The 27,732-nt window shown below is 41.1% G+C and overlaps 1 protein-coding gene and 1 long non-coding RNA gene across 5 annotated transcripts in view; one reads left to right on the forward strand and one right to left on the reverse strand.

Annotated features, from left to right (window-relative positions):
* LOC125321333 overlaps positions 1–20,782 on the forward strand; it is a 30,902-nt gene extending 10,120 nt beyond the window's left edge. Inside the window, exon 2 of the long non-coding RNA XR_007201513.1 lies at positions 20,044–20,782. This is a non-coding gene — a long non-coding RNA (uncharacterized LOC125321333). The remainder of the gene's footprint in view (positions 1–20,043) is intronic.
* The window catches only part of SAMSN1 (SAM domain, SH3 domain and nuclear localization signals 1), an 82,188-nt gene continuing 73,013 nt past the window's right edge, over positions 18,558–27,732 (reverse strand). For all 4 annotated transcript variants that reach the window (XM_048294027.1, XM_048294028.1, XM_048294029.1 and 1 more), the window contains one exon: positions 18,558–19,807. In XM_048294027.1, the coding sequence (XP_048149984.1) occupies positions 19,602–19,807 (206 nt within the window). In that variant the 3' untranslated portion in view covers positions 18,558–19,601. The remainder of the gene's footprint in view (positions 19,808–27,732) is intronic.

Here is a 27,732-nt window from a genome sequence, read left to right on the forward strand (position 1 = left end):
AGATTTGCTGAACTGAATTCTTGATGAGGTCTGTCTTACAAAAGGCTAGATGTTGCGGGTGCCTCAGACCGGACTTTCAGGTTGACAGTAAGAGCAAGAACAGAAGCTGATGGAGAGGATAATGATTTTCGAGTTGCAGAGTTATGACCAACTTGTACAAAATGGTGGTAGGACAAAACTTTTCTAAGGCCTATGCATGCCATAAGTGACTTCAGAGAATTAATATATGTAAATATTTCATAGCACCTCCTTCTGACACAGCTTTTGTAGCTTGTTATGTTAGGCAGACCAGTGTATTTCTGTGGTAATTGCTGTAAGGAATGAGCCTAAGCAAAGCAATTCCCCATGGTGTGGAGGTGGTGTGCAGCCTGTACATCTTGCTGTTACTATTTATTTCCAAATACATGCTTTTGATATTAGAGCACATCATATCCTACAGCTGGTAAGAGTTCATTATTCAGTGCTCCAAAAGAGTGAAGAGTATCACTGAGGCATCACATGCACAGTAGAGCTTTCCCAGATTTCTCACCCATGACTGACTTTTATTTTTGCCATAAATGTTGATTTTGAGGGCCACTCAGCTGTAGTTTTTTACCCAAAGTGAAGAGTTCCCTCACTGAAGGTTTAGTTCTTATGCAGGTGCAGTTTACTTCAGGACTGAAAATAACTCAGCAGCAACACCTCTGCAGAGAGGGAGGCTGAAAGTCCAGAACTTCATGGCCTGACCTAAACCATCCTTGGAGGCAATCTTTGGTTTCATGCCACGGGGCCACAAATACTTTGGTGGACCACAAATACTTCGGTGGACCTTGGACTGGACAAGTTTGCAGCTTCGTATCCTCAATCATGCTTTCAGTGAAGCACTACGGGTATGAATAAGTTCTGTATTCAGGCTTTAGGAGTTACCATAAAAAAAAAGAATATTTAAATAGCTCCAGCTTATTGCCTTATCCCAGTAGCTTGGGATACTAAATGAAGTTATCTATGATGGTGTTAATCACCCCATGTGTCTGTGAAGAGCAGGTATAGAAGCAGAAATAAATGGAGTCACAGAGTAAGCTTGAGGAAAAGTGAAATGGTATTAGGTGAGACTTTCCCCTCCTAGTGAAGTCTTAACCCTCGTCTGTCTCTCAGAGACATAACTAGTGAGGCAATTCACAAACACTTTTTCCATTTTCTGTGTTAAGTCTAAGAATTTTTTGTCCAGAACTGGGGAAATTCACGTGTGGGGCACAAAGATCTCTCACTGCTTTGCTTTCCTTTTTTAACACTGAAGAAGTGTCTGTGCCTTCTCTCAAATCATGTAATAAGGCTAGGAGGTCCTTATCCATGTCCCTCAGCTGGGTTGTTCTCTCTCCATGGCTGGAGTCCAAGTACTTTCAGGTCTTTTCAGCATCTCAGAAGTGACACCATTCTGTTCCCATTTTTAGAAAATACCAGGGATACTCTGAGGCTGAGAAAAATCCTTGCTCCTAAATAAGCTGTTTTGGATAAAACTTTCGTTGTCTCATTTCTTTCCCAGTCTTTTCAGAGGTTTCCCCAGTGTGGTCATAAAGGCGGTGCTTGTAATTAGGGAAACTCATCGTTCCAAGCACAATTGATCCAGTGCTTTTGTCAGTTATCCCCCAATAGGGATAATAGTATTTTAGCCTTAAATCCAGGGGTTAAATGCGTTTTAACCAAAGTCCCTAAACCCGATGCTTAACTGCAACGTGTATGAGGTTCATCCCATACAGTCTTTCTGGCTCACCAGCAAATGCTCAAGGAATGCACCCTCCCCTTGGAGACCTCCATCCATCTGGTGTTCCCAAGCAGCCCTTAGGCCGCACTTCTCCCTTTTCATCAACAATAAGCTCCTTGCTCTCAAAACCTTCAGGGAATGTGGATTACACAGGCATGGAAATGGGATTTTTAGTAACAAGTGGCCAAATGTTCAGACATCTCCTCTAAAGACATTTGTGCTTCTAGTGAAAAAAAAGAGCCTGATCCCAATAAGGAGTCTATTTCTAAATTAATAATAATTTTTAAACCCCCTCAAGTCTGAGGTACATTAAAATACAAGGTGACATTTTAGTATGTGCTGTGGGTCAGACTCTGATGCTCTAAGGCACATTGAGTAGTGTTTTACTTGCAAGTAGTTCCATTAATTTCAGTGACCCAGTTACGGAGTAAGACACCGCTCAGCAAGAGAAGAGATGTTAAAAATCTGCCCACAATATCTGATGATAATTTGATTTCTGTACTGCCTTCCAGACCCACTCGCCCCATTCTGCTTTCACCATAGTGCAGCATCTCTTTCATAGATGCTGACATCTCTAGATGGCTGTCAGCCTTTGTGATGAAGAATATTAGAATAACACTGCAGCTGTGTCGAAAAAGCAGATATGCATCCATTCATGAAGAGGATATTTTTGAGCAATTCTTGTAAAATTCCTTGGTTTTTTCTCTTTTAAGTTGATATTCAGGTTTCTGTGACTATGGTAACTTCTGTGCATTTGCATATTGTAGGCTGTGCAGCCACAAAAGGAGATAATTGATTTTCTCCCCAAAGTAATTTGGTGCTCTTCACTTCAGAGATCATCCTTTGGATTATCGACTCCTTATTATTAGTCATTTGCAAAATTATTGCTGTGGCTATGAGGTTCATAGCCCTGTCAGACTTTTGGCTTCTTTTCCTCAGGGTTTTTTTCCTGACCAGGAAGGTTTTAATCCTCTTGTACTTGGAAAAAAGGAAAAAAAAAAAAAGAAGAAGAAAAAAAAAGCCAGCCAGCTGTACTGGCACCTCCTCCCACAAGGCTGACATTTCAAATCAGTTCTTTATCAGCACATGCTTCTTGCTTGCCTTTATGATAGCCTCAAAAAAATGTTGCAAAGAGCTTGGTCAGTGGTGATAACCTCTCCAGAGCACTGACCTACAGCAAGGAGAGGAGTGTTTCTGAGCAGCTGTAGTATAGTAGCAAATAAGTAGTTTGTACTTGACTACACTGTCACTCTTTTCAGTGTTTCACATTTGGACTAACACTGTGCCTATGCCCCCTTTTTTTTTTTCCTGTTTCAAATATATTTATAAAACTTCAGCATAAAGCCTCACTCCAGGCTAAATGGTGCATCAACATTAATTGTATTATTTAGTCCAAAATTTTCAAAATTCTCAGAATAGCTTTTGAAGACTCAGACTAGACCTAGTGTGGAAGCCTTTTTGGTTTGGGTTGGACATTCTTTTAATGACAAAAGATGAAGTTAATGTTTCAGAAAAAATTCTCCAAATCTATTAATAGCACAGTGTTTACCTGTGTAATTTTAAAGTGTTTAGGACTTCACAGAAGTGGTAGGGATAATACGAATTTAAGGTAATATTTGAGATTCAGACACAGATATTTCTCTGTTTGCACTCTATTTTCATAGTGGCATTTCTCAGGCTCTGCACTGTTCTAACACTGCAGGTAGCAGTGGGAGTGACTCAGTGCTTCCATTACCATCTGCGGTTCCCCGCCTGTGCCTTTGCTGATTTCTGGCTTGTAGTTAAGGTAACCACTGAGTAGAAAGGACCTGGTTTTGTGCAGTTGTATCTGAATTAGGCATAGAGGTGAAATGACAGATCTGTCACAGTAAGCCTCCGTGGCAGTGGCATGGTTGGCCATCCATGGCACTTCCATATCGTGTGTTATTTTGGTTGTAAATCAAGCTCTATGAGCTTCCTGCAAAGCTCATCATCCTGTGGGAAAAATAATGTAGAACTGGAACCCAAATATGTATGTACGGTTTTACTGATGTCCCAGTCATGACTTCCTTAGTGTTGGAGAAAGACTGATGTGGAGAGGTGGTGTTTTGGGACAAAACATGGAATAGCAATAAGGGCTGTGACTACTGATAGCATTTCTTTTGTTGTATAGTGTTAATTTCAGCAGTATTCATAAACATGCACATTCATGTGCATACACACATACCCCTCATTTTCCTTTCTGTTTGTTAGGACCCAACCTTGTCTGCCCATGAAGGGCTCAGGATCCCCTCTGTTCAGTGGAGAAGAGCTCTGGATTTCCTTAGTCTTAGCCAAGCCCTGACAGACAGGTCTCTTATCTCAGCCACATATTTCTCCAGTAAAGATGATTCTGCAAACTTTACTGTAAACTTGTTCCGTAGCCTAACTTCTCCAATAGTTACAACATTTGCCTATTATTTAATCTAAATTCCCCCTTGCTGCATCTTAAACCCATTGCTTCTTGTTCTGTTCTTGTTCTCTAATGAGAATAATTGGTCTATGTCGTCTCTGTAACAGCCCTTTGCATATCTGTAGACAGTAATGCTTCCCCTCAGTCCTCTTTCCTCCAGACCAAGCAGTTCCTACTCTCGTAACCTTTTCTCAGAGGTCTTATTTACTAACTCTTAAATCATTTTTGTTGCTCTCATCTGAACTCTCTCCAGTGTCTCTGTCTGTTTTAAAATGCAGTGCCCCAAAATGAGCGTTGTTCTCCGAATGAGGCCTAGCTGGTGCTAAGTAGAGCAGAATAATTATCCTGCTTGTTTAACATGAGGTATTCCTCAGCATGGCTCTCGCCTCGGCTGCCAGAGCTCGGTGCCCCAGCCTCCCCATCCATTTGTTATCCTCTGCAACCCTGCAGAAAACAGGAGCTTTCTAATGCAATGTTTTTAGGGCAAAAGGAAATAAATTAAATCCCGATGTCTTAATTATTCCCCTTTTCAAAGGGGAGGCACTCCCCTCTTCATCTGCTCACAGCATGGAGGGGCTGGCAGTGTCTCCGCTGTCTCCCCACAGTTCCATGTTGGCTCTCGGATAAATCCAAGTGCTGAGCCCAGGGTGGCAGCTGCAGGCCCACGGCACAGAGCTGTGTGTGGGCAGTGCTGACCCAGGGCTCACCTTTGGCTGAGATGCACCCCATAATTTTTAGTGTGGATGCACTGTTAACCTCTTGGCCAAGCCTTGTGACTCAGCCATTGTGTTTTCCCAGTCCACTGCAGCTCTGGAGACCTGCACAGGGGCTTTGTGTAGGTGGGAAGGACAGGTCTGGGGAGTGGGGAGTGGCTGCCCAGAAATAGCAGGGTCAGAGGAGGAGGAGCACATTAAGTTTTCCAGTCCCATTCAGTGAGTGGAGGATAACTTTAAAAAAAGTTATCAAGGCAACAGGTTTTATTTTCTTTTCATGTCCATACCAGGAACAATTTGCTGGAGCATCATTCCTGATATGTGTTTGGGCATGTGGTGTTTCACGCTTGAGGAGTGAGGCTGTCCAGCAGTATGGGAACTGCAGGGGCCTGTGGCCTCACAGGGGTGGCTCACTGCTGGTGACATGCAGGCACTGATTCAAAGCTCACTTGCAGATAGAAGCTGAGGTTATTTCTGAATTCTGTGCTGGCTCACACCTGTGAGATCTGAGGTGCTGATACCCTCAGAGGTACATCATCCAACGAGAACATGGACAAACACAGGATATCACCCTTATCAGCCCGTACTGGCCACCACCATTTTGTGTAGGAGCCTTTAGCAAAACTTGTGTCACTTTATGTTACAATTTACACCCAAAATACAGGGACAGTGATGCTTCCAATGAGTGCCATGTGACATACTAAAATGTTTGACAGGGTTTGGAGCTGAATCCAGAGCCTTCTCTTTCAAACATCCCCTTTGACTTTGCAGAGCTTGGAGTTGGCCCTGGAGACCCTCTGACTGGAAACGCTGCTGAAGATGATTACTTCTTTCAGAGAGCAAGACAATACCTGCTGACACACTGTTTTGCCTGCAAAGAATTAAAAACTCAGTGAATGAATTCTGCATAAATGTTCCAGTCTGACTTCAAGAGAGAATGTGAGTGGTAAAAATACACCCACATCTCAGGCTCTGTGTTCAGCAAAGGCACTGGGCCAGAGCTTCAGCTTTGCTGAGTCCATGTTTGTTGAAGCAGAGTGAGAAACTGGTTATGACTTCCTGACTCTGTGTCTGGCTGCCAGCCCACACTAGGCTGGGGAAGCCGAGGAGCTGCTCTCGTGTAGCATCTAACAGCATGTCCAAGGCCTCAGTCCCGATGAATACGGATGGTATAACCTGGGCACATCCCCATGCCCTTCTTTCCCTTTCTTGTCTCTCCGTCCCCTGCTGACAGGGCCCTTGGAGCAAAGGTGGCAAAGGAGCAGCAGCACAGTCTGAGGGAATATTTCAGTGCTGGCAATCAATTGTGCATGCAGGTAGCACAGCTTTTTTACCTCAGCACCTCTTAGGTGATGCAGAGAATGTGCCTGGAATTTACGAGGCTCGTGCTGAATGCAGCCAGCATCACTGCCTGCTACATTTTTCCACCTCGGTGCACCAGTATGCTGCTTAATAGACCTCTGGCATAATGTGCAAGAGTACCCAGCTCTGCACCTTAGAGCTAAAAATGAGGAGACAGGAAGAGATGAACAGCATAGCTGTTTTTCATGCTGCACAAAGGGAAATTACACAGGAAGTAAGTCACCTCCTGAAGAGACTAGACACAAGAGGAGTTATCTTTCTCCGTTAAATTAGAAAGAATGATTAAATGCCAGATAGTTCAAGCATGTCGAGAAGATACTGCACAAGCACTTTTCTTGCTAAGAAAGTACCCACCTAAGTTACTGACTTTAAAACAACTGAGAAATTGTAGTTGTAAAAAATCACTACTGCTAATTTACCTTCTGGCAGGTGTAGGAACCAGCTTTGGCTCGGAATAGTACTTCATGCAGTACTACAATACTGCAGCTTGTAAAGAGTGCGTGAACACGTGAGGACATGGTGTCTGGGTTGCTCCATGCTTGACTGCTGAACTTGAATGGCCCCACAAAAGCTTCACATATTGAGCAAAGAACTGTGAAACCCAGCCCCAGCTGAATGCATAGTCTGCTGTCTCTTTTGGCTTTGCAAAGGTATGCAACACTGGGTTCACATAAACTGACTGAAGCTGGGGACACTGGAGCAAGGTATCCTCAAATCTCTTATCACATCCAGCATGTCTTTGGCATTTCTTGTTAGCCAGGGTCAATACACCTGCCAGAGGAAATCCTTTTCTCTTGCTGTCTCAACACTAACCCTGTTCTGTCTCAGTCACAGCAGGTAAACTAAACCAGAATGGTCCCTCTGAAGTGTTAGAGGTTTTCAGCACAGCCTACATAGCAAATATCTCCCTATCAGATCTTGTACCCAAGGAAAAAAAAAATTTTTCATCTTTCTATTTTCATCCCTTTTACTTCTCACCAGCTAGCACATTAGTCATATTTAAAGGAAAAGTACAGTTCATTTTAAAGACTGTCCCCATCTGTATGAAAACCTTTCCATTCATCTCAGCAGATGTTGGCAAGTTGTAAACCTGACTACTAAAGGACAGTCCCGTAGGGAAAGGGATTCATCCCGTCTCTAAGCACTCTGATTCTGGGGTTTAGCAATTTTCTTAGTGAAGATTTGTTTCCACCAAGAAGTATGTGCAAGGGGTTTGTAATTGGGGTTTAATTGGAATTGATCTGTACAAAAACTTCCCCTTACAACCCTAGTTTCCTCATAAAGAGGAAAGAATTTCTACAGCAGAATAAAATGGTCTGCACAGAGACCTGGCACGGTACTGCTACCCCACACTGGCCATTTCATGCAATCAAGCCTTAAGTAACATCTCCAGGCCTTTCGGCTCCCCAGGCAGCGGGAAATTTGGGGGAACTTCCTCATAGACTCCTGCTCTTTCAAACTCCCAGCATTACCAAAAAGTGTCTGACTCAGTGGAATAGTAGTAAAAATAAAGTAGGGGGGGTGTGAACTTATCTCTCTAGTGTCCCAGGCTGGAGAGAGAAGCAGAAAAACTTTTTTATTCAGATCAGCTGCTTGTCTTTGGGTGTGGAGATACTCACAGCTTTTTACCGGCTAGGCCCATAGTTCAATGCCTTAGAAAGCCTCGGGCAGCCTAGAGAGGTAGCATGGGCAATCCAGCATTTCAGTAGCTCTAAAAGCAGCAATAGTAGCTGCAAAGCTGATACCACCAGCAGAAGCAAAGAGGGAGAAATACAGTCTTCAGCTTGCCTAATTCCTGCAATTAGAGCTCTCAAACAGAGACAGAAGCACACAGATGTTTGCAGAAGGATTGCAAACCAAAGAGGGTGGGCTCCCTCGTGGGTTCTTCTTTTATTCGGAGAAGGGGAAAGGGGCGGACCCGGGGTGACCGGCCAATCAGACACTGCTAAAGAGTTTGAGTTACATTCGGTTTTGCCCGCGCTTGGAACAAAGGAGTTCAGAACATATGGCAGAGGCAAGGCCTGGCTTGTCTTGGGGAGGGGGAAGGGAAGCTGGGAACAGGCAGCAACATTTGGGTACTGCTCTGACTGCAGTCTGAGGGCAGTAGGGGAAGGAGAACAGCACAACCTATCATTTGCAGTTCGTGTCAAAAGCTGACCAAGCCAACTCAGCCTCTTTCTCCCCCATCCTTGTAAATGATAGTGACAACTTTTATGGGATAGGATGAGAAGGGATCAAACAGTTGTTATTATACCTTGCTCCTTTGAAATATATACTTATAGTTGCGCATATATACTTTGCTACTCAGCTCCTAACAACATGATGGGCTATCTATAACCCTTTTTAAAAATAATCTTTGAAGGATGAGTGGGACAGAAAGCCCCCATATCTTTTAGAGACCAGCCCTAAAAGAGGATTCCTTCTAAATCCATCTATTCCAGTTAATAGGGCTTGGCACAGCCACTATGTCTACTATTCCAGACCTTAAAAGATAATTTATAACAGAACTTTGAATGTTTCCTGGCTCAATGCATTTTTTAATATACTGGATCATTTGCATTAGTGTCTCTGTTCACCTTATATTTCATGAGTAAGTAAATTGTGGAAGGTTAACCTCTTCTATAAAAAAATAGGACTTTATGTGGAAGTCAATATTGGCACAGTCTGGAGAAGAACTGTGTCTCAGCTGTCAGGGTGAATGTTTTGTCTGGCCTTTATTGCAATTCTTTTGGTTTTACTTAGTCTTTCTTTCCTTTTACTTTTTATTTTCTTTTTTTTTCCCCTAAAGCTAAGAAAAGAAATTTAATAAACCAACATTAGCATCAAATTCTCTAAATTGCCAAGTCATACTCTGGCTAGCTTTTCCCCCATGCTGTGCACCACGGTGAACATTTATGCTTACAGCATGTCCCTTCTTGAGTAATTTATAGCATTTAAAAGCTTAGTTGATCTTGTGGGCTGCTTGGTTCCTTGGTGCTTAAGTGGACTCTTGGCTCTGAGGCAGTGGCTCTAGGTCTAGCAGGCAGCAGTGCCCCCTCAGTGCTTGATTGCTCCCCTACTCATCCAAGGACATAACTAGCAGTATGAAAGATTTCTCCCAAGACTGATGCACACAATTAACTGAATTACTTCAACAGGGTGTAGATAGGATAGATTTAAAGTGGAACCTGTTACTGTGCCAGTGGCTGGATGAGGATCCTGCTGTGCCAGTCACGGGGGAAGAAAATCTTTCTCTGCCAGTTCTCAGGGAAAAAGTTCTTGCTGTGACAGCAGATCCAGCTCACACGCTTGATATAATGCTCTCAATTACCATATCTTTGTAATTATCATCCCTGTCTGATAAGTCTTGTGGAAACTATCAGATCTTGAGTAGAGGAGCTGGGAGACTTGTAAGAATATAATGTCTTGAATTGATCTGTCTGTTTAATGTTTCATCACTCTGCCACCAATTGATCATTCTTTGAATAAAATGATAGCATAGCTGTATGCCAACACTTGTGATTCATTCTCACTTAGCTAATCAAAATGTTGTTTCACAAGACCCTGATGATGTTCAGGATGCCTTTTAGGAGGTATTACCTTACACCAAGCTGGCTGACTCAGGTGGTCTTTTTCTTACAATGTTACCCAGACCAAGCCCCATGATTTATGAGGCATGCTTTCCTCTAGCAAGTCCCTACGAGGGTGCAGAACTGTTCGATTGAAAAGTTTTTCAGCTAGAGAAAAATCATAGTAAACAGGATTTTTTTTTTGAGTTGAAGAAACTGCAACATCCCCACATATCCTGGATCAATAACTGAAAATTTCCTCTTTTTGCATGAAACTTAAGGATTATCTGAAGATTTCTGCCAGGTCTGTACAGATCACCCATTCATCATTAGCTAGACAAGCCAAGCATCTCTTTTCACTCCATCTCATGCTGAAACCACAGTGCTAAGATTCAGACAATGACTTGTTTTTAGGAGGTCTTCTTTTAGCAATGTGAAAAAATGAAAACTTCTTGCTGCATCTGTAGTCACGAACTGTGTTCATGTTTGTAGCTGAGCTTTGAAAGCACGCACCCATCAGCCAGGGAAGTGACTCTTACTTTTTTATGAATGCTAGTTGTTCTTTTTACTGCTGTAATCCTGATGAGTGAAACAGTGTAATGCATTTTTGATGTTTGGTGTAACAATGAAGTGTTAAGTAAAAATCACCTCTAGGAAGAATTAAGCACTCAAGTAGGATGAAGCCGTGAGTCAGGATACTGTAATGTAGTTAAGAGTCTGCAGTTTTCAGACTACAAGTGTAGGCAAGTATTTCATAAGCCTTAGGGACACAGGTGAATTTTACCCAGAAAACAAAGCCTTTTCCCACAGGTTTATGTCTGGTATAATTATGTTCTAAAGTTCTGGCTGTTTTTTGGGTTTTTTTGTTTGGTTGGTTTTTTGGGGTTTTTTTAATATTCTGTGAGCCTCAGTAGCAGTAGCACTGGAAAAATTTCTCTGTAGCACTGAACACTGTCTGCCTACAGCAAAGGCAAAGTTCATAAAGGACAGAGAAAGCACAGAGCCCGTTAACCTTCTGAGAAGGAAGGTGTGTTTGTACGTGCCGAGAAAGCAATCTTTTTCCGCCTTAGGTCTTTGTACAGTCTCCTATGATTTCCTTCTAAAGGGAGAAGACACCACTGTAGTCATTTTGTAACTATCATCAGCTTCAAAAAGGCTGTAGAAGCATCTGGCAGGGCCGGAATTGTGATTCATCATGTCAGCCACTGCCTTGCCCATTATTCTTTAAGAACTGAGTTAAACAGCCTCTCAAACACTGACAGCTTGGATAGAAGCCTAACTCAATGGCTGGTGGCTGGAATGGCCACTGGAGAATGTCCTGCAAAGTGATCAATAATCCATATTGGTTTTTTGGGTTTTGGTTTGGTTTGGTTTTGGGGTTTATTTTTGTGTGTGTTTCTTTTCTGGTTTGTTTGCTTTTTTTTTTTCCTTTAATTTTTATTAACAATGTAAGGATTAACTTCTGAGAAAACCAGCATTTCTCTAAGTCGAGGGATTCACCTGTATTTTCAAGTGTGATTTATAATATTTAATGCCTCTCTCACAGACCAGTATGTCAGACTTCTAACCACTTGCCTTTGCTTTCTACAACATTGATGGCCTTTTGAGTTAGTGATGCTTGTGCAATTCCAGATGAGAGCTCCCAGTGCTCACGGGGTACCACTTCTTCCTGATTAAGCAGAACAAGTGAGCACCTGATTGACTTTTACCATAAATGCTGACATTCTGCTGCCAAAGGGGAGAGGAAGGAAAAAAACCCCTTTGATAGTGTTTAAAGCACACAGGCCATTTTCAGCAAGGATTTCCATTTCAAGAGATTTGTTAGTGTAGTCTTGGATTAGTGTATGCATCGAAAGCTTTACTTAGGAAGATTTTCATCCTTTGAGGCACACACACACCAAAGCTCTTTGTTGTTCTGAATCCATGATTATGTGCTGAATAATGAATATTTTTAAAAGCCTTATGCAGCCACACTGTGATACCTTGACAATTTCAGCCAATCTCTTGCTCTTTTTTTTTTTTTTGACATTTCCTAACATAAAACTTTTAGCAAAGACTTTTAGCAATTTAGAAGTTCTTTGGTGCCAGGCAACCGAATTGCTGAGATGCTGATTTAAAAGAAAATGAAAGGTATCTTACGTTGATTTTGTTTTAGAACAAGCTGACTAGCTGCAATTGAGGTTAATTGACCTTTATAATGGATACACAGGACAGTGCTAAAGCTGTATACATAAACTGCAAGTTTATTTGATAGCAAATTGTGTTAATTGACATTCATTGTGCATCTTTCTGTTGTTTATTGCTAGTTGCTCATGTGAATAGTTTGTTGATATTATAGATAGGACAAACATTTGTTTCAGATAAATAGGATTTTCAGTTGAATAGGTTTTAATTAAATGATCCCCTGTATTCAATTCTGAAACTATGAAGTAATGTACAGTATGTACCTAAACCTCTTATCTAGGATCTTAGATTGTTGAATCATATCTCACACAAATTTGTTTATTTTTGTCAAATAATGTCTAATTTCTCTGCCAGTCAGGCAAGATTTAGGTCTTTTGCCAGAGTAAACAACAAAATTACAGTGTTGGAGAGACTGAATTTATTCAAGAGCTGTAGGTGACTGGTCTGCATATGCTCATGCACAGCTCCTGTTCTGCTGGACACTCAGCCATCGTTTTCCTTTCACAGACCTCACTAAACAACTGTAGGGCTGACCCATCTAGCTACAGTCTTCATGCTTTTGACAACATACAATGGTTCTGATACCTTAACTACTTGTTAAATATATCTACAAATTCAGTCCAAACCAGTCAATTTTCCCTTTTTTTTCCTCTAATGAAACTAGCTGACAAAGTCACTGGTAACACAGCCCCTTCCACTGATGATGGCTTTCTCTCCACTCTGAAAGCAAAATGAAAAAGCAACCCCTCCAAAGCCTTTTCTAGGTCACAAAGCACGTTTTTCTTAACCAAGCTAAAATAAGCAAAGATTGCTATTACATTTTGTCTGAAAAATAAAGCAGAACAAAGACAGGTAGATGTCCTGCAGGCATGTACATACAACTGAGTGGTGCACAGCTATTAGTTAGCTGTTGTGATCTTTTAGCTCCTTCTGATACTTCAGCGCTTTCTTTAAATAGCCATGTAGCTCAGAACATGAATAAGGAAGTATTTGCTGTATATTTTTACCACAGAGACATTTAAAGAGAAATAACTGTTCTTGAGTAAGTTACATTTTATTTTAATATGTTGGTGTAAATAATAATAGTCATTCACCTCTTATGTTGGAGATGAGAACAAACTTAGGAGGCAAAGTAGTTAGGTAATATACAGAGAGATTTCTTTAAAAGAGTGCAAGTTTCAGTTTTGCTGTATTCATTTTTCTCTAAAGTGTTTTTTTTCCCCACGAGTGGCTTTCTATTTCCACTTCTTTTACATTTGCACTCTCTAAAGTCTAAGGTTATTGCCAATAGTGTTTTGAGAAGTGCCTTCCCTGGAGGATGTTTATTTGATAGGCAGCAAGGGACTGCTCTCAAATATGATGGTAAACATTTTAGAGAGATTTGTTATACAGTGTGCACCACAGGCACAAAGACCTTGTTTCTTTTCAAAGATAAGTGGCAAAAGGCTGGGGCCTGATTTTCAGCTTTGGCTGAGCTAACCAGCTGCAGGAGCAGTCACTGAGAGCTGCACTGGGTACTGGGCATCAGAGCAAAGCAGGCCAGTAGTATCCAGATGAGGTGCTTCAGAAACTGGGAATAGAGGCAGCACAGGCTGTCTGTCCTGGTGGCAGAGTATACACTGTATTCAAACTCCACCCCAAGTCACTGAATAACCCTCAACACTTGTATGTTTGTTTGCATTCAGGGTAGCTACAATTCACAGTTTGGTTCCTTTGCAGGAAAGCTGAAGCTTGGGAAGGATTCAGGCTGAAGCCTTCCCATGCCCTCCCCCCCCACCCTCAGTCATGACATGGCTGGTAACCAAAGGATGTCAACCAGCTTGGCCACAATCTGTCAAAACTACCTGATGGTCCTGCACAGTGCTGACCTGTCTCCATGTCCTAATGCTGAATTTTACACCACCTTTGATGTTCCACCCTAAAAACCTGTGTATGGCACACAGCACGAGAGCTCCTCCAGAAACCATGACTGAGGAAGAGAGGGAAGTATTCTGGATTGGCATGGGGAAAGGACCTTAGGAGCTGAGCTCATGTGTGCTCTGCCCAGGGAACACAGACATTGTGGGACACTGGCCGGGCTTAAATTAAGCAGCCAAGGTATGTGAACTGTTAAGGAATACCACTTGCCCTCCAGCCCTCTTTTCCCTCATTTGTGTACGACTTCTTGGAACAGGCAGATTTTCTGTGCTCTTGCTGTCAGCAGACAGTTCTCATACCTTGCAGAGATTTCTGTGTGTTTCAGACCTAATTCTGCCTAGCCACAAAAAGTAAAATGACCATCTCAGACCCTCCAAGCCTATCATAGATGTCCTCCCACCTGTGTCCTCCTTCTAGAGAATACATACTTCCCTGAATACATAATTCATGTTCATTGAAATGACTATTTTTTATGCATACATGATGAAACTCTGTAGATTCAACAGCTGTGTTTCCCTGAATTTGTTAGTTTTCCAGTCCCTTTTGCCCATGTGTTTGTAGTGGCGTTTGTTGGCCTTTCCTAGACAGGAGAAAATAGAAGGTTTGACATCTTCTGTTGGTCTTGCAGTGAACAGACCAGCCCTTCTTCTACGATCAGGTAATCACAGAATCATAGAATACTTTGGGTTGAAAGGAACCTTACAGATCATCTGTTCCAACCTCCAATCATGGAGAGGGACACCTTTCAGAGGAACAGGTTGCTCAGAGCTCCATCCAACCTTGCCTTGAACACTTCCAGGGATGGGGCATCTACAACTTCTCAGGGCAACCTGTTCCAATGCCTCACCACCCTCACAGCAAATAATTTTTTTCCTAATCTAATCTGAACCTACTCTCTGTCAGTTTGAAGCCATTCACCCTTGTCCTGTCACTCCAGGCCCTTGTAAATTGTCTCTCTCCATCTTTTCCTGTGGGCTCCCTTCGGGTACTGAAAGGCCACAATCAGGTCACCCCAGAGCCTTCTCTTCTCTAGGCTGAAAATTCTCTCAGTCTTTCCTCACGGGGAAGCTGCTCCATCCCTCTGATCATCTTGATGGCCTCCTCTGGACTGGCTCCAACTGGTCCTTCCTGTGCTGGAAACACCAGAGCTAGGTTTAGTTTAAGGGTTGTCAGCCTGCAGGAAGAATTCCAGCCTGTGCCTCCAGCAAGGATTCCAGCCTGTGCCAGTCCTGTGGCGGATCCTCAGGACAACAGAGGCAGATGAGGAGCTGCAGGCTGATGGGTTCATCAGGTGATACTGGGGACATACAAACTGAATGCTCCATACAGCCATATATAGCCTCTTCCACATTCTCCTCAGTCGTAGGCAAAAATCTGCTCATTGCCTACCAGGAACTGCGGATCAGGGACACAAATGAACATCTCATGGCAGGAACTCTTAAACCCAAGGAAATACTTGTACCATCCTACGTCACCTATTCCTGGAGCCGCACAAAGAGTGTCACTGCACAAAGCAGTCCTACAACATACACAGCCAGCACACATCAGAGCATGATGCAAATAATCTCTTCAGAGGCTAACATAGCCCAAATCCTCGTCTCTGAGCTGTGAAAAAGAGGCAGAGTGTTTGCCATGCTGTTACTAGACATGTTGAGACCGTTTCTCTCTGACATAACAAAAGGCTCAGGCATCTGTAACACTGTGACTCAGTTGCACAACTGCCATCAAAGCTGTTTTAGGACAGATACCAAGCTGCCATTGTGACCCAAGGCACTGGGTCAGTCTGTGGCATGTCTTCCTTTACCTGTTGACCACAGATCTGTGCATGTTTGTGTGGGCAGAAAGAACTGTACTGACCTGGGCTTGATGGAAAAGCTGATTTCCGGGCAAGGGGCAGGTTGTACTCATCCTGTGAACACAGTGACATCTAGAAACGTGCCTGTCTGTTTCACAGCACCCTTTTATCCTTTTTTTCTTTCAATATTGCCTTGTTATCTCTGCACCAGCCTTCTTTACAAATGGGTCTACCAGTGTGATGCAGCTCCATGACAATGCCAGAAATTATTTCAATTGCCACTGCGTGGGAGAAAGTGCTACGGTATAAAGGCGCCCTTTATATCACAGCAGGTGAGCTGTGGGCTTCCTCACATCACAGACCAGACACTCAGTGGAAGAATTGGTGAAGTGTGGGATGGAAAACTGAGTGGTAAGGTGGGTAGAAAATTGGGTGGACTGCTGGGCTCAGGGTTGTGTGAGTGCTGCAAAGTCCAGCTGGCGGCCTGTAGTTGGTTGAGTCCCTCCGAGATGAATCTTCTCCAGAATTTCGACAGAACTGTCCATGTTCTGCCTTGTGCTGCCTGTGCTCACAGGCACCTCAGCAAAATGAAAGCAAACCTCTCCTTGTTGGTATCCCCTACATGCTGCATTTATGCACTCTGACTTTTAGAAGTGTTGTTACAAACTCTGGAGAGCAGGACACTGTCTCCTGGGATCTGCAGGCTCATCCACATGGATCATAGGGCTGTGGCCTGGCACTCAGCTCCCTTCTTTGATGGTAGAGCAGCCCTCCTTTAACGTGATGCCAGCTATGGATGGCAGTCAAATGGGGCTGAGCATGGGGCAGCACTGTTAAACACTGCTAACTTTGACCAGAAATGGTTTTGCTTTGGGAGGAAGGGGCCTGCCACCACCTGAATTTTTTTTTTTTTTTGGGGGGAGGGGGTCACCAAAGTCTTTCTGAGTTGTGGCTTTCTGCTGTGGGCAGCAGCAGCACACGTGTCAGCCCTGGGGGAGTCTGCTGCACCTGCACTGCAGCCCTGTGCAGCCAGGAAATCCCCAATGCCTAAAGGCTAGAAGGGCTGCCCTCCTTAGCTTTGCCTCTGCTGTTACTGACTGGTTTTGCACCTCTTTGTAACTGCAGGGAACAGGCTCCAAATAAGAAATTCACCAATGTTTTAGTCCTCCTTAATTGTAGAAGAAGGTTAATAAAAATGAAAAGGCACATGACACTCTTGAGCAAGTGACAGAGAAGAACAAAACCTCTACTGCTTTCCTCTCTTCCCTATCTCGGGGAAATTTTAAAGATTACTCAAAAGTCACTCAGATCTCCACCAGACTTTTTCCAAGAGTTCCTAGAATATTCTTTTATTCAGACTACCCAGCACTTAAACCAGTTGGAGAAATGCTTCTGCTTTTACTAACAGTTTAATCCATGATCAGTGTGATTGATGAGACCACCAAGAGACGAAAGAAAGTTGGGTCTGCTTCTTGTAGGAAACACTTCTTTTTTTCTTTGTGTCACAAAATTTCCTCATTCTTTTTCTCAGAACAGAGAGGAAGTGTCTCAGTTTGAGATCTAATCTGCTCTGCCTTTGCAGGAAGTTACAAAAGTCTCAAACAAGCTTTCAGTTGATATATTTTTCTAAATAAGAAGCCCTGTGGACAAAGCCCTACTGATTAGAGACTGGAGGTGTTACAGCTCATGCCCTTCATTCCCAACTACTTAACTTTACATCAGTCCAATAGGCAGAATTTAATTCCTGTAAAACAAAGCACCTGTTGGGTATTTCACTCAGCTTTGCCTGTCTCACTGCAACTAGCTAGGGAGGCCTATTTTCATTTGCAAACCTCTGCAAATTAACATTTCTCAGAGTATTTATATCATGGTACGGCTCTGGTCTCTGTGGTTGTTAGTCCTTGACCCAGCTGACTTAGCTGCTTCTTGACAGTCACAATTCTATTTAAGCTCACCTCAACATACTTTTACAGGTTCAGCCATTTTGTAGATGTCTAGGTAGAACCGGAAGACTAAGTGCCTCTGCCACAAAGGCCAAAAGATAAGGCCCTCTCAGAGGAATTCAAGCTGCATTTAGTCCTTCTCTTGAATGAGGAGATGATAGAAGCCAATCCAAATCCATTACTTCAGAAGTCATATTAAGTAATGTCAGTACTGCATGTCATGACACACTACTGGCTGGAAAAGCATTAAGAAACAAATATAGCTGCTTGAAACAAGTTCTCACATCCTTCATCCCACCAAGTGTTCTGCATCCCCACCATGCCTGGCAGTATGGGGTCATTGCTGCTATATGATGACATTTGTTGCTGGTATGAAAAGTACATTAAAACCAGAAACAAATCATAGTAGCTCCCTTTCTGGTTTATTTTTCTAAACACCGTTTATTTACTCCAAATCTTTGAAACCTTACTAATGCAATTTTCTAAAATTGCAATGTTTATACTACAGCCTTCAAAGCAGATCTGTGCATTAAGAGTCTGACAGCAGTAGTCATTTGAGAAGTCATGAAAAGTACAGAAAACACACTGGGGAAAAGAAAAAGAAAACAAAAGGGAGAAAAGCTTTCCATTTGTTTATAGCTTCTTCAGAAATACTCTTTTCGGGGTGGAACTTTCTGTGTTTCATCTCTTCTGAAGGTGATTTTCTTTCAAGCTGTCAGCAATATGTGGAAACTTTTTAACATAAATGGAAAATGCCTTAAATTATAAAAATTGTGTGGCTAATGAGTGAGTAAAAAGTCTCTCTATTGATTTGATACACAGATTATTATGCATGCTAAAAATGCTCAGTGGAGTTGCCATTTACTGTGTTAGTCTTAGAAGAGAGCAGTCTTTGAAATGTAATGACCACATTAAAAATCAAGTAGTTTTTAAACGGCTTAAACACATGATTTTGTTTATTATTGAAGGAAGCACTCTAAAAGAAGATAGGCAGTTAAAATGTGTATTCCAGTGTGAAATATAATGGGAAAAGACAATAAAATCTCATAGGAAAGACAATCATGCACAATAACCATGTTAGCTTCCAAGTTTTTGTATACAAACAAATACTCTATTAACAAACTTCACACCACACACAAAAGGCAACATCTTCACAAAAAGTTATCATAAAAGCATAGCATTGATCCTGATTTTTTTTTTTTTCTCTGAGGTTGCATTCTCTGTATAATGCTTGGGACAAATGAGAACAGGTGTGAAAAGAACCATAAAAAAAAATTGTCACTGCATAGGCCATTCGGTTGGCTCTGTTCATCCACAAGATAAGGAACACAGAGAGCTGAATTCAGATTCACCCTGCAGTTCTCTCATGCTTCCAGGCAAAAGTACAGGAAATGACAGTCTACTTTGGAGCTCGTTTTGGAGAAAAGTGGTGTGAAACAGCTTCAATATTATAGAGAACTGGCTTGGTACTTTTCAAAGTCGGGTGTGACTGTATCCACCTTTTTGTTATGATGATATAGCAGTGAAAATACATTCTGTATATAAATCAGCAAAACAGCTGAAAATAGAGACAGTGTGATTAATCCATATATTTTTAAAATAAATATGTACAATATTTACATTTTGGACAGTTCCAGAAATAACATCTCCAGATTATGAACACTACCTAAAAAAATTCTTTATTATTATAGAAAATGCATTTGCTGTACAAATATTTATAAATACTTTTGTATAAACTTTTTCAGGGAAATACCTGTGGATTCATTGAAAAGAAAAACATGAAAAATTCTTATTATCAGTTAACATTGAGCTATCAAGTCTCCACATATTAAACAGTTTAGAGCATCATGAATCAGACAAAAGTAGATTTTCAGTGTTGAGAATATTTTGTGTCCTGCTTCTGTGCCACCATACTGACAAATGTGATTGTTTTTTCTGAAAATCTGCAGAAAAGCAGCAGGACCAAATCAGTTTGACTCACTGATTGTTACTGACTGCACCATGTCAGACAGGGCTTCTGGGTCTGCTTCTTCTTTACCATTATCTGAATTTTCTGATGAGATGTAACAGCCGGAATCTCTTGGACAGTCATTTAACTGTGATTTGTCAAAGCTCTCGTGAGGGCTTAAGTTCTGTGTCTCCTCACCACCCTCATTTTTCTGCTGCTGGTCAACTAGAAAGAACAGAAAAAGAAAGAAAAAATTGCCAAAATAAGTACCTTGGGAAAGAGTTGAGATAGCAGCATGACTGATCTTGAAGAACTTTGGAAACAGAGCTGGTAATCTACACATGACTACATCAATATCTTTTGTCCATCAGAAACAGAAACCTCAGCATGAGAGAACTAAAAATATGATTACACGAGTGTAACATCTGAGTTGACATTGAGGTTGGTCTTTTTCCTTCTAGGTGTTTCTCAGAGATGAATGCTGGAGGCTTTGGCCTGATCCTTTATGCTGAGGTCCTTCAGGCTGCGCACAGGTGCAGCAGTCACCGTGCGTGGTCACCGTGCCCACAGCAGAGACGGAACCTTTCCACCTCCCACACTCATATATCCCAGAGCCTGCTGTCTGAATTAATCATGGAGCCCACTGTGCCTTGTTTATAACACACTGCACTATAGATCTGTGTCTTTTGAATGCAACCCCCAACATCTCATGTGCTCTCTGCAGGGAGAGAGAATGCGCTGGCCTTCAGAAGTGCTTGGCACCAAGATGTGGTAACGAGCTTTTCTAAAGCACTGAGCATTTCAGCAGGAGTGGGTGGCTGATGGAAACTTCCTAAGCTTAGCTTGATATCCAGAAGGTTATTTTCCAAAACACAGAGACCTCAGAGGAACCTAAGATGCCTAATTTCTGCTATACGGTTTCTGAACTCTGTTCCAAAACTAAGTAGAAGCAAATTATCTTGCACATAATTTGTCCTTGTTTAGCCATGGTACGACTAATCTGTTCAAATTCAAAAATCTGCAACTCAGTGATAGTATCAACAGACCTCTCAAGAAAAGCTCAGCAAGACAGGACATACCTGTATATCATGACTCTAATATGTACTGGTTTAAAATTTCCTCTTCCTGTTTTCTGGCTGTGAAGTACATGTTTACTCACAGTAAATTTCTTAAGAAAATAAACTTTAAAATACAAATCTTTCCCTTTCCAACTTCTTTTCTTGTGCTGTTATCAACCTCCTGTAGCTGTAGTTCTACTTCAAACTGTGTCTGGCTTTCCAAACAAAGTATAGGGAACACATCTCAGAGGAAACAGATGGTTTTGCTCCAGATTTTCAGCCCTTCAGAAAAATGGTACCTTTTTGCTTTTGCAAAGAAAGTTCCGTTCTTTCACTTGATTTGTTACTCCATGGTTAAACAGTCAGCTTTGGATCTTTAGTCATATTTAAACTGTCTCAATTCAAGTTCAGGCAGAATGGAAGTCCTAAGATATTAAGGATTTAGTGCTGTGTCAAAATCTAAATCTATTTTAGTTCCTCGAGTTTTAAGATTTCCACAAAGAACATTCATGCCAACTTTTGTTTCAGTTTTTGAGAATTATAACATCTGGTAAAATGGGAAAGATTTTAAATTTGATTTTTTAATCTTGTACTGAATAAGAAAGAATGAATTAGAAATGAAAACCTGAAATATTTCACTCTTTTAGAGCAAAATGGAACAGCTGGAGAGTTTCTTCTAGACTTCTTTCATTGTGTGAGATATCAACAAACTTATTTCACAAAGCATTCTGATATACTGAGAAACAGTTTGAGGTCTTGAGGGAAGTCTTGTACATTTGTTTGGCCTGATTAAATCTGCTTAATATTTTCTAACTTCCAATTGCCTAAATAAATTGAAAAACTAAGGCGATATTTGAAGAAAAGAATCCAAAGCCTCAACTTCATTATTTTTTAATAAAGTCTGAGGGTATAGGCATAACCAGATGTATTTAGAAGAATAATAAAAAAATATTACTTTAAATATTTTCCAAGGAATAGCAGTTCCACCTTGTTCCCAAATAAATTAATGGTATATTGCACTTGTGTGGAAGAGTACACGTTGGAGCAAATTTAATTGATATCTCTAACTGTTTGATCTCCTTCTCACTTTACAGAACACAGTTTGTCATGTCAAGTGTTATCTCTCTCTTTGCAGGGAAAATATTTGATCATGTAGGGTCCAATTGATTTCTGATTGAAGTCAGGAAGGAATTACAAAGGCATCACACTGGTGAAGGTATTCCCGCTGCTACTGGCAGCACAGAAGTAGTTCAGCGCAAATAACAGTGATGCCCCAGTAAAGCCTTGTCCTGAGTGTGTCTTTAGCAGCACCGTCCCACCAGGGCAAAGGGAACCAGGTCTTGTGCAGCACTGGGAGCCCTCCTGCTCTGCCGCCTCCCCCTAATCCCCTCAGCCGCCTAATGCCGCTTGCTGCCTTTTCATCTGCTGCTCCAGCATCATCTGCTGCCCTGGCAAGCACTGACCTAAAAAGTGCTAATCCTGTTTACATTTTCAAGGTCAGAGAGGAGCCTCCATCCACTTTGTTTGTTTTACAATGGAAAGAAGACCAAGTAACCAGTGGATTAAAAGGAAAATGCAGTCTCAGTCACTGTATTAGTGCCTTGTAACTGGTTGTCTAGATAATCTGAGAAGTTCCTACGTGAACAACAGATCCTAAATTTTTTTTTAATCAATGTCTCCCTAGCGTGTTTCAGGGAAAAATGCACAGACAAGACTAGAACTGAGATTTCTTTTTTTTGAATCTGAATTTAGGTCAGTTAGGAAAATAAGAAATTTCTATTTAGAAAACATACATATATGTAAAACTTCCTGTAAAACTAGCTGAATTTTCTTACATGAAGAACGGAAAACTGAAACTATTCAGGTGTTTGAGACAGTAAAAATGTTGTATTTTCTATTTTTCATTCTAAGCAGAAAAAGTTGGAAGAACACCCCTCCCCCTCCATTTTTATGAAGAAAAGACTGAAAGCAAATTTTGGTGCCTTTTTTTCTCTTTAAAGCAGCCTGAATATTATGCAGTAACTACTAAACCACTTGAACAGGATGCTGAGTATTATAAATATACATAGCACGCAATTTTAGATATTGCTTCATGAGAAAAGCAAAGCAACTTTTGCTCTTTTTTTTTTTTTAAGCTTTTGGCTCTTCTGTTCTACTTAAGTCCTTTCTCTAACACATACATGCTCAAGTTCCACATTAGGAAAGGTAGGTTTGCTGCCTTAATCTTTGGACACCAGAAGAAAGCTACGCTGCACAGAAACCAGGAATTGATAAAATTGAACTGCCGTTAGATGTTGCGGAATCATCAGAAATAACTATCTTATCAACAAATGGAAGTCCTATCATTTTTCTACTGTAAAGCAGTTTCACATAAGATAAATGGCTCTCAGTCACTGTTGTCTATGATATGGCCAGAAGAGCCCAAGATATGCATCATTTTGACACATGTATTCCAGTACTCCTTTAGATGGTAGGATTATATTCAGACTTCTGAAAAAAATGTGAGGCCTTTAGCCTTGGTAAGAGGTGTGTGATGCATCTCTTATCTTCCTCACTATTTGGACCTTTAAAATGAGTTTTTGTTATTCAGTGACTTAGATATGCACAACACGTGCAAGGATAGGTTTCTTTTTTCCTTCACCAGCACCTTTCCCCTTTCTAATGAGGTTAAAGTCCTGATTAGGGAAGCACTTTAAGCTTGGGTTTAAGGGAATTCAACTCAAGAATGCACAGAGGTCACACTGACTCCTGTGCGGTTATGTCAGTTTAAACCAGATGAATGGCAGGAGGCTTAGATCTTGTCTTGGACAAAAAGAAGGTCACCCAAGAGCAAACCAAACTTCACGAGTGTGCCCTCTGAGAGTTTGCCTTTGTGAGTTTTGTCCAGAAGAACTGGGCTAGGAGCACCGTGCTTTAGGCTGAGTCACTTGCCTGCCCTCCTGGGAGGTGCAGCGGTGCTGTACTGAGCAGAACCTCTCAATAACTAAAGAGAATCACAAAATCACAGAACCACAGGATAGTTGGAACAGACCTCTGGAGGTCATCTGGTCCAACTCCCCTGCCAAGGTAGAGTCACCTGAAGCAGGTGATGCAGGAATGTGTCCAGATGGCTTTGGAATGAGAGAGGGAGACTCCATGCCCTCCCTGGGCAGCTGCTCCACTGCTCTGCCACCCTCAGTGTGAAGAAGTTCTTCCAAGGTGAGCTGAAACTTCTTCTGTTTTAGTTTATGGCCACTGCTCCTTGCCTGGTCGCTGGGCCCCACTAAACAAAGTGAGTCTTGAAGGATGAAGCCAGACCTCCTTTGTATGTACACAGGCCATGTATCACCTGTACCAGTTAGACCATCTAAGTGTGAAACTGAGATGAGAACTCACAAAGCATCAAACTCAGAAAGGAACATTTTGAACCAGTTAAGGGCGATAATTCTTGAAAAAGACACAGAGAAACCTGAAGTGGTTTGTGCAATGCTTTGGGCATTGAAAAGACTAAATATTTGTGGATATTTACAGACATGCAACTTAAAATGCTGCATTCACTGAAATCAGTGGCATAGCTTTTGTGGGAGGGAAAAGTTACTGAACTGATGTGAGAACTTGCGGTGAGAACAGAAATGAGAAGCTTCTTTTTTTATCTAAAATCTGGAAACAAACAGATGTGCCTGAAAAAAAGGTGAAAAATACTAATATTCATGCAAGGATGAGCTTCCTTGGGAAATCTGGCAGTATTATGTCCAGGCCAATGAGTTGTACCACAGTACAGAAAGGGAGACTGTCTTTGAGCACTGTTTGACCTTGACACGATACTGTGTGATCCCATGGATTGAAAGGGACTGCCCAGTGTAAAATGACACTCTTCGTGCCTGATTCTCACATAAGGAATGTGACTGAGAACTGAAAGTTGAGTCCTTATCTATCTCCTATCTTGCTGTCCACGTACGATAAATAAAGAACAAACCTTATCTGGTATTAGTAGTGGAATTTAGAGTATGATCTGCACTTAAATATGAAAAGTAAGCTAAGGAAATGGATTAGGGGAGATAAGTATAAAATATTATCCCCCAAATTGCACATATTCACCTTTTGGGGTTTTTTCCATAAAATGAACTGTATGCACATATCCAATGAAGTCTCATTTTTCTTTAGTTCAGAATAGCTTCGGACTAGTGTCACCCACTGGACTTCAGGGATGAACCTCTTGATTTAAATCATCTATGTGAGAAGGAATCAAGCCTATTTTGCACACACAAAAACGTGTGTCCTGGGCAGCGGTCAAGAAAAGAAGTTCCAAACTTCTTTTATTACTTTATTCATTAACCATCCAGCAACTGCTTCACTTTAAAAATAGCATCATACAAAAGCACAGACATCCATCTCCTGTCTGGAAGCCATCTGGGAGAAGAATGGAAAGTTATTAAGAAATACTTTACGAAAAAGCCTTTTTTTTTTTTTTTTTTCTCACAGACATGAATTAATGGAAACCAAGAATTTTGCCCCAAATATATAGGTCTGACCAACTTCTAGAAAATCTAAAAAGATACCTGAGAAGGGGGGAAAGGTCATGAGGAGCTTACAAGTCCTTGTAGTTCTAGGGTAGCCTTGCTGCATGAAGTACTTGAAGATGATGAATTTGGGCCTGGACTCCCAGGAAAGTTAGAAAGAAGATAGAGCAATACTAGGAAGGAAAATTCTGCTTAAAAAACACTATGTGGTAGCATTTGCTAAATAAAAATTACTTTTTTAAATTCAGGGTATAAGATGGGTAAAATTTTTTCTTTCAAATTCATTCACTGTAAATCACATGTAAGATTAAAAAAATGGCACTGCCAGAAATCCTGTATTTTGCATGGTTGTAGGCAGCACATAATGTGGAAACTACTGCTGCAGGTCTTTTGGTTTGAAAACTCAATAAATGTTTATTCTGCAAAATGAATTATACACCACAAGTATGTGTTATGAAGAAATTACTTAGTATAACATACAATAAATATCAAGAAAAAGCCAAGAAATGAAAAATGAATTTAAAGCCCTGTAAAAACCTCTGGACATCTCACAAGATCAGATTTCATATGAAAGAAATATGAAATCTTGTTTTACTACATTTATAGGAGGATCTAGTAAAATGAGGCTGTGTTCCAGCACACTTGGCTGTTCTGAATAATAGCAGAGTCACAAAAACTCAGAAACCCTTGTATTTCAACTCTGGGCCTTACTTGACACTCCATCCATTAATCAAACACGTGCTTCATGGAAGCATGAATGGATTGCAGAGACATGGAAGTCTTCCAAGCTCTGTGAGAAAGACGGGCTTAGAACAGTAAATACAGTCTATGGCCTTAGCTTATTTTTTCATAAAGCAAGAAAGTGAACTTTTTACCCAGAAAGTGCTGAAATTCTATCTAGAATGCTCTTGGCCAGTAAACAGATTACTTTGTAGCTGTGGGTAATTATGCAGCTCACTTCTAAGCAGTGCACAAAATCAATTTTAATTAAAAAATCATTTATGCTGGGCTGAGCCCTGCCCATTTAGGAAAAAAAAAAATATATTGACCCAGGAAAGTTCAGTCCAGATGCAGAATTCACTTTCACAGTAGCACTCAGCTCTTTCAACCCAATTTTCCAATCTGATTGACAGAAGGACAAAGAGGTCAAATGATTCGTACCACGCATGTGGAGCTTATCCCCAAGATCATCTTGACGCCCTGTCTTTCGTTATAACAACTTAACAGATAGCTTCTATCCATTTTGGTCTTTAGTATCCTCCTTTCTAGAACAGGTTGTTCAATTCTGCCCCTACCAGTCATGTGACAAATGCTCCGATCCTTTTGCAACCAGACAAGGCAAGGATTCAAGAATCAAACTAGGACAGTATTTACTCATGGCTTACCTTAAAGTATACACGAGTCTTACAAAACTCAGCTAGACTTAAATGAATGCTTATAGCTGGTATGACACAAAAAGATGTTGTGGTTCTGGTCACTGTGAGCATTCATAAATTCTGGGAAAATTATTTGATTGAATTTGAGTACTGGAAAGATTTGCTATACCTATCTAAAGGGCATGTGAAACAAATATTCATTTCATCTCTTGAAATAAGGCTACAGTGCCATCACTGATTTTGAAGCATGGACCACTTTATAAGATTTAATGTTATTATTCCCAGAACTGTTACAAGATTTTGAACTATTAGACTACCATGCAGATAACATCAGGGACACTGTTTTGCCTGGAGAAGTGACTTAATCGTATGCTGCCAATGTAAGGAGAACCTGATTTGGATAATAAAGGTAAATTTATTCATTTTCAGTGTATGGGACATGTAAGGACCTTGTTAGGTTTGGTCCTTGCACAGGTGTATGTAGAATATTAAGTGTTAAGACACCTTCAGAAGAAAGGTTCAGTACTGAAAGCTGCTTGCTCTGCTTTTTGTTACCCAGCAAATATAAACAGCAAACCATATTCTCACCACTACAGAATAGTTTGGCTCTCGTGTGGTCTGTTAGAAACCACTGTGTTCCAGTCTGGCTTTCATACTCATGCACAAGTGCACTCTTGCGTTTTTATTTTCTGTATTTCTGGTTTTAAATATTTCAACATTCACAATAAAAGGTGCAGAAAGCACAGCAAGGCTGGTTTCCACAAAAAACACACTATACTCAGTATATACATTTTCAGAAGACTTCCAGGTTGATCGCTGCAATAAAACTCCTGCAAAATGTAACCCTTTTTTTTCTGGATTCACTCTTTCAATCGCTGCTTCTACGTAGACAGCCCTTCAAGAGTTCTTTTCAAACCTGTCATCTCACAAAGCTATAGACCAGAAAGAACTTCTGAACCTGGAGGGCAAAGAAAACCTTTCTAATGCCAGTCCAACATGTTTGCAAGAGCCCTACCTTCCCCTGGAAGCTGAATAAGAACAGGAACAACTGAATGTACAAATGGGGCCCAAAAAAGGCCCAAACATTCAGCAAAAAACCTGAAAGCTGCCTACATACTGAGGAGATAATAAGTGGATGCCTGACAAAAATTGGTATTAAAATATCTCAGGAAGACATTGTTTTTGCTTCTCTCTCTTTCTATCCTTCTCAACAGGAA

The sequence above is a fragment of the Corvus hawaiiensis genome, chromosome 2, assembly GCF_020740725.1.
Source record: "Corvus hawaiiensis isolate bCorHaw1 chromosome 2, bCorHaw1.pri.cur, whole genome shotgun sequence".
Classification (NCBI taxonomy): domain Eukaryota; kingdom Metazoa; phylum Chordata; class Aves; order Passeriformes; family Corvidae; genus Corvus; species Corvus hawaiiensis.